At 38.2% G+C, this 13,796-nt stretch overlaps 1 protein-coding gene across 4 annotated transcripts in view; it reads left to right on the top strand.

The window, feature by feature from the left end:
* Positions 1-13,796, top strand: part of COPA (COPI coat complex subunit alpha) — a 49,679-nt gene that overhangs the window by 4,762 nt on the left and 31,121 nt on the right. For all 4 annotated transcript variants that reach the window (XR_004348298.1, XM_032621489.1, XM_032621479.1 and 1 more), the window contains exons 4-10: positions 2,378-2,458; positions 4,253-4,329; positions 5,059-5,168; positions 10,389-10,498; positions 11,849-11,948; positions 12,550-12,685; positions 13,354-13,436. Coding sequence is in view for 3 of the 4 variants with exons in the window: in XM_032621489.1 (XP_032477380.1) it covers positions 2,378-2,458; positions 4,253-4,329; positions 5,059-5,168; positions 10,389-10,498; positions 11,849-11,948; positions 12,550-12,685; positions 13,354-13,436 (697 nt within the window). In the remaining variant the exon portion in view is untranslated. The remainder of the gene's footprint in view (positions 1-2,377; positions 2,459-4,252; positions 4,330-5,058; positions 5,169-10,388; positions 10,499-11,848; positions 11,949-12,549; positions 12,686-13,353; positions 13,437-13,796) is intronic.

The following is a 13,796-nucleotide window of genomic DNA, read 5'->3' as shown; positions in this document are numbered from 1 at the left end:
TGGTTTCTAGGTTTTAGGCACTGATCCCAGGGGCAGTTAGTGGAAGCTCAAATCACCTGATAGGCCTCAAAAGCTCCTAAGGGTATCACTTCCTTGTAATATTTCTAATAAAGTGATGACCATTAAGTATTAATAATGGTTAACTTGGGTTCCTTATGATCTGTTTAAGAAAAAGACTGAGTGACATTGAAGAAAAAATTGTTTTTCCCCAAATCATTACATTTTTGAAAAGGAGTTATCTTTCATTTGTACAAAATATCCAGATCAGTAGAGCAAATCAGTAGAGACAGAAAGTTGATTAATGGTTGTCTGGAGTTTGGTGGGGGGTTGAGAGAAAATGAGGACTACTAATGGGTATAGTTTTCTTTTGGGGGTGATGAAATGTTCTAAAATTTATTGTGCTGATGGTTGAACAACTATGAATGTATTAAAAAAACACTGAATTCTATACTTTAAATGGGTGAATTAGATGGGATTTGAGTTATATCTTAAAGCTGTTACTAAATAAAGGAATTAGCTAGCTGTTGGGTGTGTACTGCTATTATGCTGTGGTTTAAATTTATATTTCTCTAATGAAAGTGGGATTATCTCGAAAAGTTATGTTTATGGACCATAATATTGTTTGCTATACAATATTAAAGCTTAAAGCTGTTATTAAATAAAGGAATTAGCTAGCTGTTGGGTGTGTACTGCTATTATGCTGTGGTTTAAATTTATATTTCTCTAATGAAAGTGGGATTATCTCGAAAAGTTATGTTTATGGACCATAATATTGTTTGCTATACTCAGATAAATGTAATATTAGTATAATCCTGATTTACAAAGAGAAAGGCAGGAATTACAAATGGCCAAGGTCTAAAAACCCTATAGGTCTTTCAGAATTCACAGTGCTGGAATTTGATAGAGGACTATAAAGGAGTCAAGACAGTTTGAAGCTAGAAATATGAAAGTTTAAAATACTGAACTCTATAAGAGGAAAAAATGCTAGTTACAGGGCTTCCCTGGTGGCGCAGTGGTTGAGAGTCTGCCTGCCGATGCAGGGGACACGGGTTTGTGCCCCGGTCCGGGAAGATCCCACATGCCGCAGAGCGGCTAGGCCCGTGAGCCATGGCCGCTGAGCCTGCGCGTCCAGTGAGAGGCCCATATACCGCAAAAAAAAAAAAAAAAAAAAAAGCTAGTTACAGAATAGTATTTATGGAATGATCTAATTTTTGTGTGAAACTCAAACTCCACTGTGTACATGTATATTTATTTATAGATGACTCAACAGATGAAGGTGAAGGTACTAGAATATTTTCACTTTTCATGTTATTTACCTTTTCTCATTTCTGCTGCACATACCTTTTGAGCATGTACTAAGTGTTAGCTGTTATGTTAGGTGCTAGGGGTATAGTGTTGAGCATGATGGACAAGGACCCCACCTTTAGGGAGCTTACATTCTTTTTTGGACAATCAGACTTAAGGGTTATTCAAATTTGTTACAGGAAATGGGATTACCTTTTGTGATTTATGAAAGAAAATTTAACAGTTTTTAAGTAAAAATAGGAAGGAATAGTAACAAGCTGGCCTAGATAGATTATAAACAAGTGTTAAATGTTATAGAAGGAGAAAAAGGCATCTGACCTCTTATTTTTACATTTTTGGGAGTTTTTCTGGATGGGAAGTGTGAGCTGTTGTACACTTATGGTCCTGGTTTCAGCATCTTCCTCAGTTGTGTCCATTGATGCCTGATACTTTGGTAGTTGGCTTAATTTCTTATCTGAATATGATATTTTTCTGCTTAGCTCAGCCTAACTGAACAATGCAGTATTTTCCATAGTGATGAGTTAAAATATGTTTGCATGATAGATGAGTACAGACCATGAATGTATGGACATCATTTGCCATCACTTTAGGAATCTAACAAAAGATGATGCTATATATTATATCATTGTTTCCTTTGCAGTCATACCCATCCTACTTTTTCTTATCCTGAGCTAAGGTGATAGGTAAGCACTAAGTAAGGGATCTGTGTTCAAGCTAAGAACACAGTAATGCAGTAGAAAGAAGAATTTCAAGTTGAGCCTTAGATAAGCATTTTGTCTTACGTTATCAAATACAGATGGTTTCTTACCAGAAAAAAAGAAAAACCTTTCCATAATTTTATCTTTAGGTTTCCCTAGCCTTGCCCTTTTTCCCTCCCCACATTTTGTTTAGCTGACTTATATTTTCATTCATGGTCTTTTCCCCTCAAACCTTAAACAAGATTCCCTATCAAGATTCTTACCTATTTAAAAATGACAAAATATAAATCCAAACTTGTTTATTGAGAAACCTGGGCCTTATAGAGGTGCAAGACCTTATGTCCTATTCCTTAGTTGAATTTTTCTCTTTGCAGGTTTGGAATTACAAGCTTCGGCGCTGTCTCTTCACATTGCTTGGGCACTTAGACTACATCCGCACTACGTTTTTTCATCATGTAAGTAGCCATTGTGGCTTTTGTTTTACAGCATTTTTCAGTTTCCCTGTAGGAATCTTCTACTTGCTCCTCAAGCATCCATGCTTTGATAACAGAATTATGTTATTGATTCTTCTAAGATCTGTGAGGTGTTGACCTTTCTGCTTTGTTTCCTTCTGCAAGAGGAAGCACTCAGTGTTATATTTGAATTTAATTTAATTGGATTCAGTGGGCTTTATGAGGAAGGCATTGATTCTCTGTAGGGAAAAGCAGAGATTTGATTTTAGGTTTGCTGAGCTAGCACACAAAAGTTTGCAGGCTAATCACATGTAGGATATTATTAAATAGTGTGTCTAGAGGAAGGTCAAGGTAAGATGCCATTTTGATGAGCTAACAAATGTTTTGAAACATTAACAGTCATGTGCTTTTATCCTAGGATTTTAGGGTCTGGTAGAGACTATTCCTTTAGCCAAGCTTACAACCTTTCTTGATCTGTTAGGTATCACAGTAGACAGATACTGAGTTACAGATTAGAGACTCCCAACCTCTTAATCTAGTCCCAACCTGACTGGATTTCTCTATAATTATATGCTATTAGAATGCTACTATTCCTTGACTCTGAGTAAACTAAGTCTCTTGAATTAAGTAAGAAAGAATATAATGAAATAAACAATAAATTCCTGGCTAATAATACTTTATTTCCTTTTTTAAAATTAAAAAAATTTTAGGATAGAATAGGAGATGATGAATGCTAAAATTATAGCTGAAACATTTGAGAATGAGGGCCATTCAATAAGATAATTTACTCAGAAGGAACTAATTGTCATTGCCATTCAGGGCTTGCTGAAGGCTCTTGCCTAGAACAAGTTGCCATTCAGCTGGAAAGTTATGAAAAGCTTATTTCCTTTTATTTTTTCAGTTTAATAAGTATATGTGTACCTTGTGCTTATTAAGTTCGTTGCTGAACACTGGAGATAAAACTGTGACTAAGAAATACTTCCTTTTCTTAAAAAGCTTGAAGACTCTAAAAGGGCTGAATTGTTTTTACACGTTACTTTCTGCTTTGTTTACTGAGACTTGGGAATTTTTTGAGGCTGGATGGTCTGACAGGGAGAAGTCAGACTTTAAAACAGTATTCCAGGGGTTTCCCTGGTGGTGCAGTGGTTAAGAATCTGCCTACCAATACAGGGGATACGGGTTTGAGCCCTGGTCCGGGAAGATCCCACATGCCGTGGAGCAACTAAAGCCCATGTGCCACAACTACTGAGCCTGTGCTCTAGAGCCCGAGAGCCACAACTACTGAAGCCTGCGTGCCTGGAGTCCATGCTCCGCAACAAGAGAAGCCACCACAATGAGAAGCCCGCACACCACAAGGAAGACCCAACACAGCCAAAAATTTTTAAAAATAATAATAAATAAATTTATAAAAAGACAAACAATATTCCAATCTTAGGGTTAAAGAGAAGAAATCCTTTCACAAGATCTTAATTTACAAGATTATTTATAAATATAAATCATATATACATATGCACATATGTAAAAGTAAATGTAAATATGTTTTATACTATTTGCCTCTGAGAATCTATTATGTCTGGCTTCCACTCTTAAACCTTATAGCTGAAAGTGCCGAAGTTGGGAAAAGCTGGTAGAATGGTAAGGAGGAATAGATAACTAGCCTGATAAATCAAAATCGCTTAGAAACTAGCTGAGACGTTAGGCAACGGAATATTTCCTCCAAAGAGAGAAATGGGTTACTGCAGCCTGGAAGAACACATTTGTTTCATGTTCAAACCCTTTGTCTGGAATATTTTTCAGGAATATCCTTGGATTCTGAGTGCTTCAGATGATCAGACCATCCGAGTGTGGAACTGGCAATCTAGGACCTGTGTCTGGTAAAGCAGGAGACAGCTCAAAAAAACTTTCATCTCCTAGTATTTTCATAATTAGCGTCTCTTCAGAATAATCATCTCCCTTCACTAATGGGCTATGTCCGCTGATTAATTACTGATTATATTTGTAAGACACTCTTGTGTATAAAATGATAAATACAGAAGCAATCTCATTAGTAATATATGAACCTGGATTTACTGGTCATTTCTTACCAGGCAAAGGAGGTCATATAGCTAGGCTTTTAGAACAAAATTTTTGGCTGGTTTTCAGTTCTGTTCCCGTGAAACCTGAGTCAAGATCTAGACTTCTGTCCTGCTTTGTATTTGGGTGTAGAGCTTTCCGTAAGTATGTAAGGACCATTTAAAGTTATGGCCTTTAAGAGGGATACCCCACTAAAATCTAACATAGCTTCCAGTATGAATTACTAAGATTTCATTTATTTTAGTATTTTAATGCATCTTTAATCTGAGAGGAAAGCTGTACAGTCTCAGTTCTCCTGAAGTTAGTAATATGTAGATACTAAAACATTACAGGCAAGAAGAGAGCCACTCTTGGAACAGCTGACCTTGCTTATTATTATTAGTTCAGAATTGTTAGGATGACTTGCCTTTGCCTCCAAAAAAGTATCATTGGACCTGCATCTGCTCAATATGGAACATGGTATTTAGCATGTAGGAATCTGTAGATTCCTGCCTCTAATTTGGTATTGTCTTTCTTTTTTCCTCTTGCAGTGTGTTAACGGGGCACAATCATTATGTAATGTGTGCTCAGTTCCACCCCTCAGAAGACCTGGTTGTATCAGCCAGCCTGGACCAGACTGTGCGCGTTTGGGATATTTCTGGTGAGCTGCCCAAGTTCAGGGGACAACCTAGTGGTGTCTGGCGCAAAACTGCAATTGCTTAAAATAGTGAGGGTAGTTGGCTTAGAACAGGAAAACTTAGAATATTCTTTTCTCATATAATAGTGTCTTTGATTTTGAGGGTATTAAATCTGCTTTGACGGTTCTTCATGTTAGAGGTATTCTAAGAAAAGTGGCTGCTCTAGAAAATTCATTTTAAGTTGAAGAAAATTTCACCTTTTAGTTCAGTTTTAGGGAGTATTTGATTAAGAATCGAGCTTTCCACTAAAATAAAAAAAAATCTTTGACAAAAATGAATTTTGGGAGTAGATTAGTGCAGGGAAGCAGGGCTCTTGGATCCTGTGGCTTCATTTAGAAATAGGAATATCCTTCTATTATATATCTTCTAGTGTAAGGAGCATGAGGGTTGGAGGATGGATTTTCACGTCCAGAAAACCTTTTAACTGGCAGACTTCTAGAATGAAAAATAACTTGTAGATTTTGGAGAGTTGTCATAATCCCTCCTTTCACAGTTTGTATACAGTGTCTTGATTTTGGGATAAGGATTTAAATTTTTAGTGCTTTATAGAGGAGAACTGAGAATTTAAATGCAGAGGAAGGACTGTACCCATGAGATTGACATGCTGGAAAAATGGAAGTGCTTTGTTGAGAAATGGAATAGGGAAATGAAATTCTAAATGCTATGGTTCTCTGCCCAGTTAAATTTACTTATCACTTCCTGAATTGTTTCTAGTTGTTTTTTGCCTTAGAAATTCTTAGAGATTGGGTTCTCTGAAAGGTCCATGACTAGACCACAGAACACTGTTTTCATTCTGTAAAAGGAAGGACTCCTCATAGGTCCTTGCCTGGTTCTTTGTGGTAATAAAGAAAGTTGATAACTTTTCCCAACTCCCTTGTGGCATGGTGGGCTGGGGCAGTATGATACTTGCTGTTTTAACAAGCAAGTTAGACAATTTGGATTCCTGGGTGTAGCATTTGAAATGTTATAATAGCAGGTGTTTAAGATTCATGTAGTATAGAGACAAGCCAAGGGGAAGGTGAGGACAGTTGGAAGTAGAACCTCTGCATCATGCTGTGTTTGCAGTTTCAAAGCTTCAGAATTAGAAGGGAGTGGTATAAACAAGACTGTCTTGGAGATAGGGCAGTTGTCCTCTCTTCTGCTAGGGCTTTTGCCATTGCAGTTTTTCGTCAGACTGGCTAGGCTTTTTGAAGTACACCCAGATGTGACCAGCCATGCCAGCAGAAGGTGTTAGGTACAGGCACTGTGAGCCTGTGTCCTCTCCTCACTGCTAGTACCAGGGAGCTTACTCTTCACTCCCGCAGTAACCTAGCTATGGCTTTCCATGGTTTTTCACTGTGCACGCATTCAAAGCACCCTCTCTGTCTCAGGATATGGGAGCCTGATGGGGTTGGATCCCAGGTCATGCTGTTCCAGCTGATCAGGGACAATTACTTAGAATAGCCTTTCCCAACTGGGGATCTGTGAGAGAATTATGTGCTACTCAAACACTTTGAGTGACTTGTTTTCTCAGTTCTTCTAAGAATGGTATACAGGTAATGCCATTCTAGATCATAGAGAAGTTAATTCGTTACGTGCATAAACTGGTGGTTTGGCCACTGGGGCTTAATTCTTTCATAGTGCATCGGGTTGGAGGGGCCTTATACTGCTCCACTCTTAAGAGTACTGTTTATGCCACCTGATTCTGGCAGAGAATGTGGCCAGAATCCCTGTGGCCTAGCTAAAGCAATTTGGGGCACTTAGGTGAATGGATTCTCTTTGGTCATCATGAAATGCCCAAGGCAAGAAATCCTTTTTTTCACTTTTGTAGGAAAACATATTTGCATCAGAATCAAAGGCCCTAAATCAGAGAAGAGAGGGAGAGGGTCTGACCCCATTGGGTTTATGCTTGCTCTTGACTGTGTAAAGTGCATGGATTACTATATAATAACATTACAATTGCTATACCTAGTATATGTGATACTGAAATTTTGTACTAATGTTACTAATGTTAATTCTCTCTTTACCATTTCTAAGTGTTTTTCTGTACTCACAACTCCCTTGATTTCCAGTAACCCTTTAACCAGAGTGGAAGGAGATGCTTTGGTATTTAACCAAGTGGAAGGAGCTTTTGGTTAGACTTACGCATTCTTTCCTTTTCTGGAAGTCAGCATACTCTTTTTAGCAGAGTTATTTTGCCTGGGTTCAAATAAATCTGAACACAGGAAGAGAAATTAGCAGTCAGCTCTGTTAGGAACCAGAGTTAATATTTCTAGTGTTTCCAGGAGGGAAAAAGAGAAAGAGAGTCAGAGAACAAAAACCCTCAAATTTAGAGGACTGGTGAAAATTTTAATCTTTCTGAGTGACTCTCTTTGAAGGGGGACACTCTCTGAACTAAGTAAATAATAAGGAAACAGAGGTCTTAAAGGAAAACCTGTCTTCTTGATACCCCTCCCATTAGGATTAACCCACAGGGCTTAGCTTAACTTGATCTTTTGTATTAGCCTGGCAAAAAATATTTGCTTAAAAGGGAATATATTTACAACCTAGATTTAAAAGATAGGTTACTTTTTTAGCTTGAGCGTCCAGGTAAACTGACAGTGAAATTATTTTAATGTGCTTATACTTTTGCATGTCAAGCCCATATAATTCAGTCTTAATCTTTGAAATGACTACTAAAAAAGTATTAATTTGCTGCCAAATCCTGTCCTCATCCCTCTCTTTTTACTACTTCCCCTGGTTCCCACTGGGAAGTGTGCGTCAAACTGGTCCATTCTGAGTGTGTCCTCCCCTCCCTCTGGATCTGAGTAGCTGCTGTAGAAATTTTCCATCTGTCGTTCAGTCCTAGTGAGTAGCTTGTCGAAGGCTCAAATATTTCTTCTCTAAGTATCTTTTCACTGCCTGTCACTATTCATCTCTCTGTTTTTGCTCTTCCCCTTTTCCTGGATCATTACAAGCAAGTGCAACAAAGGCTTCCATTCTGTCATACAGCTTTCCTTTTAATGTGTTTGTTGAAGCTTATTGGAGGTGAAGTTCCTCGCAGCTGTCTGTCTTTGTATGTTCCTTTGAATCTGTTTCCTGCACCAGACTCATTAGAAAAAGTTGACAGATCCCATTAAAGGGATAAATGAAATAAGTGAAAGGAGACATCCCTATGATGATGTATTTTTGAAACCTTAGGAGAATGAATTTTTTTTAAAGCATTGGTTTTATTTCTTTCTACCTGTTGGCTAAATGCTTATCATGGACAGAGTACAAGATAATTAAAACTGTCATGTCCTTTTAGGCACTTGCTTCTCTAATGCTGATGTTTAGGTGCCATCGTACTAGAAGAGATACATTGTAATTTTAAAACAATGAAGATAAATTCAATCATTGAACTACAGTTTTTGTATTTTCTTATAGGTGCCAAAATTTAGGCTTAAAACTATGTAGGTTTTATTTTAAGTGATAGCTTTTATTTCCCCCCTATTACAGATATTTGTTCTTTTTACTTTATAAGTGCCAGGTAGTTTCATCTTCCTCTCCCCCCACCCCCAAATACTCCAAAAGATAGGATTTTAGTCCCAATTCTATTTTCTCTCTGTAAGCTGGTATAATTATCCCTGCTCGCCTACCTCGAAGCGTCGTTACCCAGATCAGCTTTGAAAACACAAAGTGCTTTTCACCTGTAAGGTAGTAGTGTTACTGTAATTTTGGTTCTGACTATAGCACAAAATATCAAATTTTAAAGACAGGTTGTGGTTGAGCCATAAATGTGGGCCCTATACAAATAAGACTCTCCTTATCCTGGTGTCTTTTTTGTTTTGTTTCGTCTGGTTTCTTCCTATCCTTCTATCTATCTATTTATTTTTGGCTGCGTTGGGTCTTTGTTGCTGCGTGTGGGCTTTCTCTAGTTGCAGCGAGTGGGGGCTACTCTTTGTTGCGGTGCACGGGCTTCTCATTGCAGTGGCTTCTCGTTGCAGGGCACGGGCTCTAGGCGCACGGGCTTCAGTAGTTGTGGCACACGGGCTCAGTAATTGTGGCACATGGGCTTAGTTGCTCCGCAGCATGTGGGATCCTCCTGGACCAGGGATCAAACCTGTGTCCCCTGCATTGGCAGGCGGATTCTTTTTTTTACTTTTAATTTTCTTTTAACATCTTTATTGGAGTATAATTACTTTACAATGTTGTGTTAGTTTCTACTGTATAACAAAGTGAATCTGTTATATGTATACATATAGGCAGACGGATTCTTAACCACTGCGCCACCAGGGAAGTCCTTTTCTGTTGTTTTTGAATTATGGGCTGATTTCTCCCTTTAGTCTCCAAAAGTTTTAATAGCAAGATACATATATTCAGATCTATAACCAGTCTTTTGAGCAAGGGTTTAAAGGGATATGACAGTTTTAATAATTTTTGTCCCATGCTCAAGAGTCAAGAAGAAGATATGAGTATACTTTTTGCACAATTTGTAGCTTTACAGTATCATCCACCAAATAAGCTGTTTTATATTTGATAGTTTTAGTTTCCTTAACTCCTTTGGAACTTCCCCATGAGTTGCCTAGAAGCTTCTAGTTTGAGAAACACTGAGCTGCGGCCTCCCCAAATGACTTTTCTTTTAAAATTTTTTGAGATGATAGAAGAAAAGTTGCTATAGATTTCATGAAGTTGAAAGTAGAAATTGAATGTTTACCATTTGAGACCACATTTCAAGAATATTGAAGAATGGAAATGGGTGTTATCTCAAGTAGACAGCTCTTGAGATGAGGTTTGTTGAAGAAATTAGCTATGTCAGAAGTTTGGATTGTCCTCCTCTGGGAAGAAGTCCTAGTAATGGGTCTGTTAAGGGAGGAGAAGAGAAGATAGTGAATGTACTTCACTATTTTGAACAGGTTTTGTTTGTTTGTTTTTTGTTCGTTTGTTTGTTGAGGCTGCACTGCACGGCACGTGGGATCTTAGTTCCCCAATCAGGGATTGAACCCGTGTCCCCTGCAGTGGGAACGTGGAGTCTTAACCACTGGACCTCCAGGGAAGTCCCTCGAACAGTTTTAGAAAGAGATAGATAGAAGCTCTTGCATCTTTCTTTAGTCTCTCTAAATTTCTTTTTCCCTTCTTTTTCCTTAATGTTAGTCTGTCACTGTACCTTTCTGCATTTCTGTCACTGTGTTCTTTTTGGTAACATTATGTTTACATTTTTCATCCCACTCCTTACCCCTTCAAAGGTCTAAGGAAAAAAAACTTGTCTCCTGGTGCAGTGGAGTCGGATGTGAGAGGAATAACTGGGGTTGATCTGTTTGGAACTACGGATGCAGTGGTGAAGCATGTACTGGAGGTACTTATCTCTCAGGGAAACAGTGACAATATGCCGTTCATTTATTCATTCCTTCAACAAAGACTTATGCAGGGTTTACTGAGTGCCAGGCCCTGTTTGAGGCACTGAAAATAGAATAGTGGGTGAGCCAACAGAGAAATGAAGCTTATATGCTACCTGAGGGAGAGTCATGTTACCTTATAAACATGAAAGCTGGCATAAGCTCCATCACCATCCCAAAGCAGAGCCCATTGTCAAGCCTCTTGAAGGGGAGGGGGAGGATAGTTAATCAAAGTTATTGAGAACCAACCATGTGTAAATAACTTGCATGCATGGTGGGAAAATAGAAAAGCATAAGGGAAACAAACTAGATTTTTAAAAAATAATCCTTACAGCTATCTACTGGTAGAGATATTATTAACCTCATTTTGCAGATGAAAAAATTGAGATTTACGGAAATTAAGTGGTTTACCAAAGTCTACACAAGTCTACTAAGTTGAAGAACTAGGCTTTGAACTTGGATCTGTCTGACTCCAAACCAAGCTGCTTTACCACAGAATGGTACCTCTCAAAAATACTGCTAATTCGAAACTACCTTATCTGTGATTCTGTTATGATACAGAGTATAAACTTACAAATAGGGTAAAAGATATCTTAAAATCAGCAGTTCTTAAACTTTTTGGTCTGAGGACCTTTTTATACACTTAGAAGTTATTTAGGACCCCGGAGAGTTTTTGTTTATGTGCATATCTCAATTTTTATCATATTTGAAATTAAAACCAAGAACTCTTAAAACATGGACTATATAAGGATAAAGTCTTTTAGCCACCAAAGCAGTGACATCATCACATGTCATGTAACCTCTGGAAAACTCTACAGTCATGAGAGAATACGAGTGAAAGGGGCAAATAACGTTTTGGTGTTATTATGAAAATCGTTTTTGACCCTGCAGATTTCCTGAAAGGTTCTTGGAGCTCATCTAAGAGTTTCTTGAGCACACTTTGAGAATTTCTTCATTAAGTTATAAAATTGGCCTTTATTCTTGAGATGCTAATAACTAGTTGGAGAAATAAAATATAAGTAGACAAGTAACAAAACAAGGTAGTATATCCCAAATGCAAATGAAGCTGAATTTGGGAGTAGAAGGATTTGGGAATTCCCATGAGAATTTGAGAATAATATTAGATAGATTGATATAGTAATTCTCATGGTCAAATCTTAGAGCAGCAGTCCCTTGAGTCTTTTCACATGAAGAGTAAAAATCAGAGACATCGTTTATAACCACTAGCATGGTCCATTGGTTTGCTTTGAGTAACAGATATAAAGAAGAACGACTTTTTTAGTTTAGAAGAACCACCTTTTTTTGTACAGGGTCATGATCGTGGAGTTAACTGGGCTGCCTTCCACCCCACTATGCCCCTCATTGTATCTGGGGCAGATGACCGTCAAGTGAAGATCTGGCGCATGAACGGTGAGTGAACCAGTGACAGTATCACCATACCTAAAATATTGGCTGCTGGCCAGCAAGGTGAAGTAGCCAGGTTTTCCAGACTTAGTGACCCATTTTCCTACCTTAGGTTGTTAAGCTAATCCTGGGAGCATGACAATTGCCTTATTCCCTTTTTTTTCCTTTGATGGCATCCTGATTTTGAGGAGTGTGAACATAATTAAAAATAAGAATTCATTTATTCAACAAATATTTATTGAGTACCTACTTTGTACTAACCATTGTTCAGGGTTCTGAAGATAACAGTGATGACTGAACCAGATAACATTCCTGCCCCATGAAGAGTCCATTTATTCTATAGTGGCAGCTAGTGACAGAGCAGGGTAAGGAGATAAAGAATGACAGAGAAGAGGTGTTATAATTGATAGGAGGGTGAGAATGAAATAACAAAGAAATATGTAAAGATTCAGAGTCTTAAATGAAGAAAATTGCCCTATTAGAAAGGAGTTGGTAACTTAACATTTTGTAGTAGTACCTAGCATTTGGTTAGAGGATGTCATAATTTGAAATCCCAAACTTAAAGTAGTAGGGAGTTGTGGTGACCTAATTCTTCTTTGTCCTTCAGAATCAAAGGCATGGGAAGTTGATACCTGCCGGGGCCATTACAACAATGTATCTTGTGCTGTCTTCCACCCTCGCCAAGAGTTGATCCTCAGCAATTCTGAAGACAAGAGTATCAGAGTCTGGGACATGTCTAAGCGGTAAGGGGGTTACAATGATGTGTGACCAAACCCAGGGGAAAGCTCCTTTCTCTCTCTTACTCTCTCTTTTTAAAAATTAGATTAGAATACTTTTTGTTTCTTATCATCCTCAGCACGTAGAAAAATCAAATAATATATTATGAAAACGTGAAGGGACCTAGTGTTAGCCAACATTTACAGATCTTCCATGAAATAGAAATTTCTGTGTATGTTCTTTTTCTCCTCTAAATTTAAGCAAGTTCTTCTGTAGCTACAGAAATAAGAAATATTAAATGAAACAGTACAGTAGAAAATTATGATGAGTGGGGCGAGTTGTAATATCAAAATAGTAGAGTCAGTTTGAAGTCCTCTTTTGTCTTTTTTTTTTCTTTGGTCATGCTGCACGTGGCATGTGGGATCTTAATTCCCAGACCAGGAATCAAACCCAGATCCCCTGCACTGGAAGTTTGGAATCTTAACCACTGGACCACCAGGGAAGTCCCTGAAGTCCTCTTTCTGTTCCTTGGTAGAATTTATCATGACTGTCTTTATTTAGAATATGCAGTTCACTGTCCTTGATTTAGCTTTTTAATCAGTGTGCTGGCCTACCACTTAATACTCTTGTATGTGATAGGCTGAAGTTTCCTTGGAAATTAATATTTTTCTTTGTGTACCTTTTACTTTCCTAGGACTGGGGTTCAGACCTTCCGCAGGGACCATGATCGTTTCTGGGTCCTAGCTGCCCACCCTAACCTTAACCTCTTTGCAGCAGGTAAAGGCCATTTCTTCTCTTTTTTTCCTTTGGTTCAAAGTTTACAAGACTTGAGAGTGATTCGCCATTAGCTTTGTCTCCAGCAAGTACATAGTAGGATGACAAGGAAAAATAGAAGTCTCAGAGCCACCTAGTTGAAGCTTTTCTCCTTTTTAACTCCCTTACCTTCTTGGTATAGTGTTCTTTATCCACCAGAATTCACTTAATAATAAAGCCCATTCTCTCCCTTTTTTTTTTTTTCTTTTGGCCATGCCGCACGGCTTGTGGGATCTTAGTTTCCCAGCCAGGGATTGAACCTGGGCCCTTGGCGGTGAGAGCACTGAGTCCTAACCACTGGACCTCCAGGGAATTCCCCTAAAG

The sequence above is a fragment of the Phocoena sinus genome, chromosome 1 (assembly GCF_008692025.1).
Source record: "Phocoena sinus isolate mPhoSin1 chromosome 1, mPhoSin1.pri, whole genome shotgun sequence".
NCBI classification, from domain to species: Eukaryota; Metazoa; Chordata; class Mammalia; order Artiodactyla; family Phocoenidae; genus Phocoena; species Phocoena sinus.
Note: the sequence above shows the minus strand (reverse complement) of the source record. Positions and strands in the feature narration are given on the sequence as shown.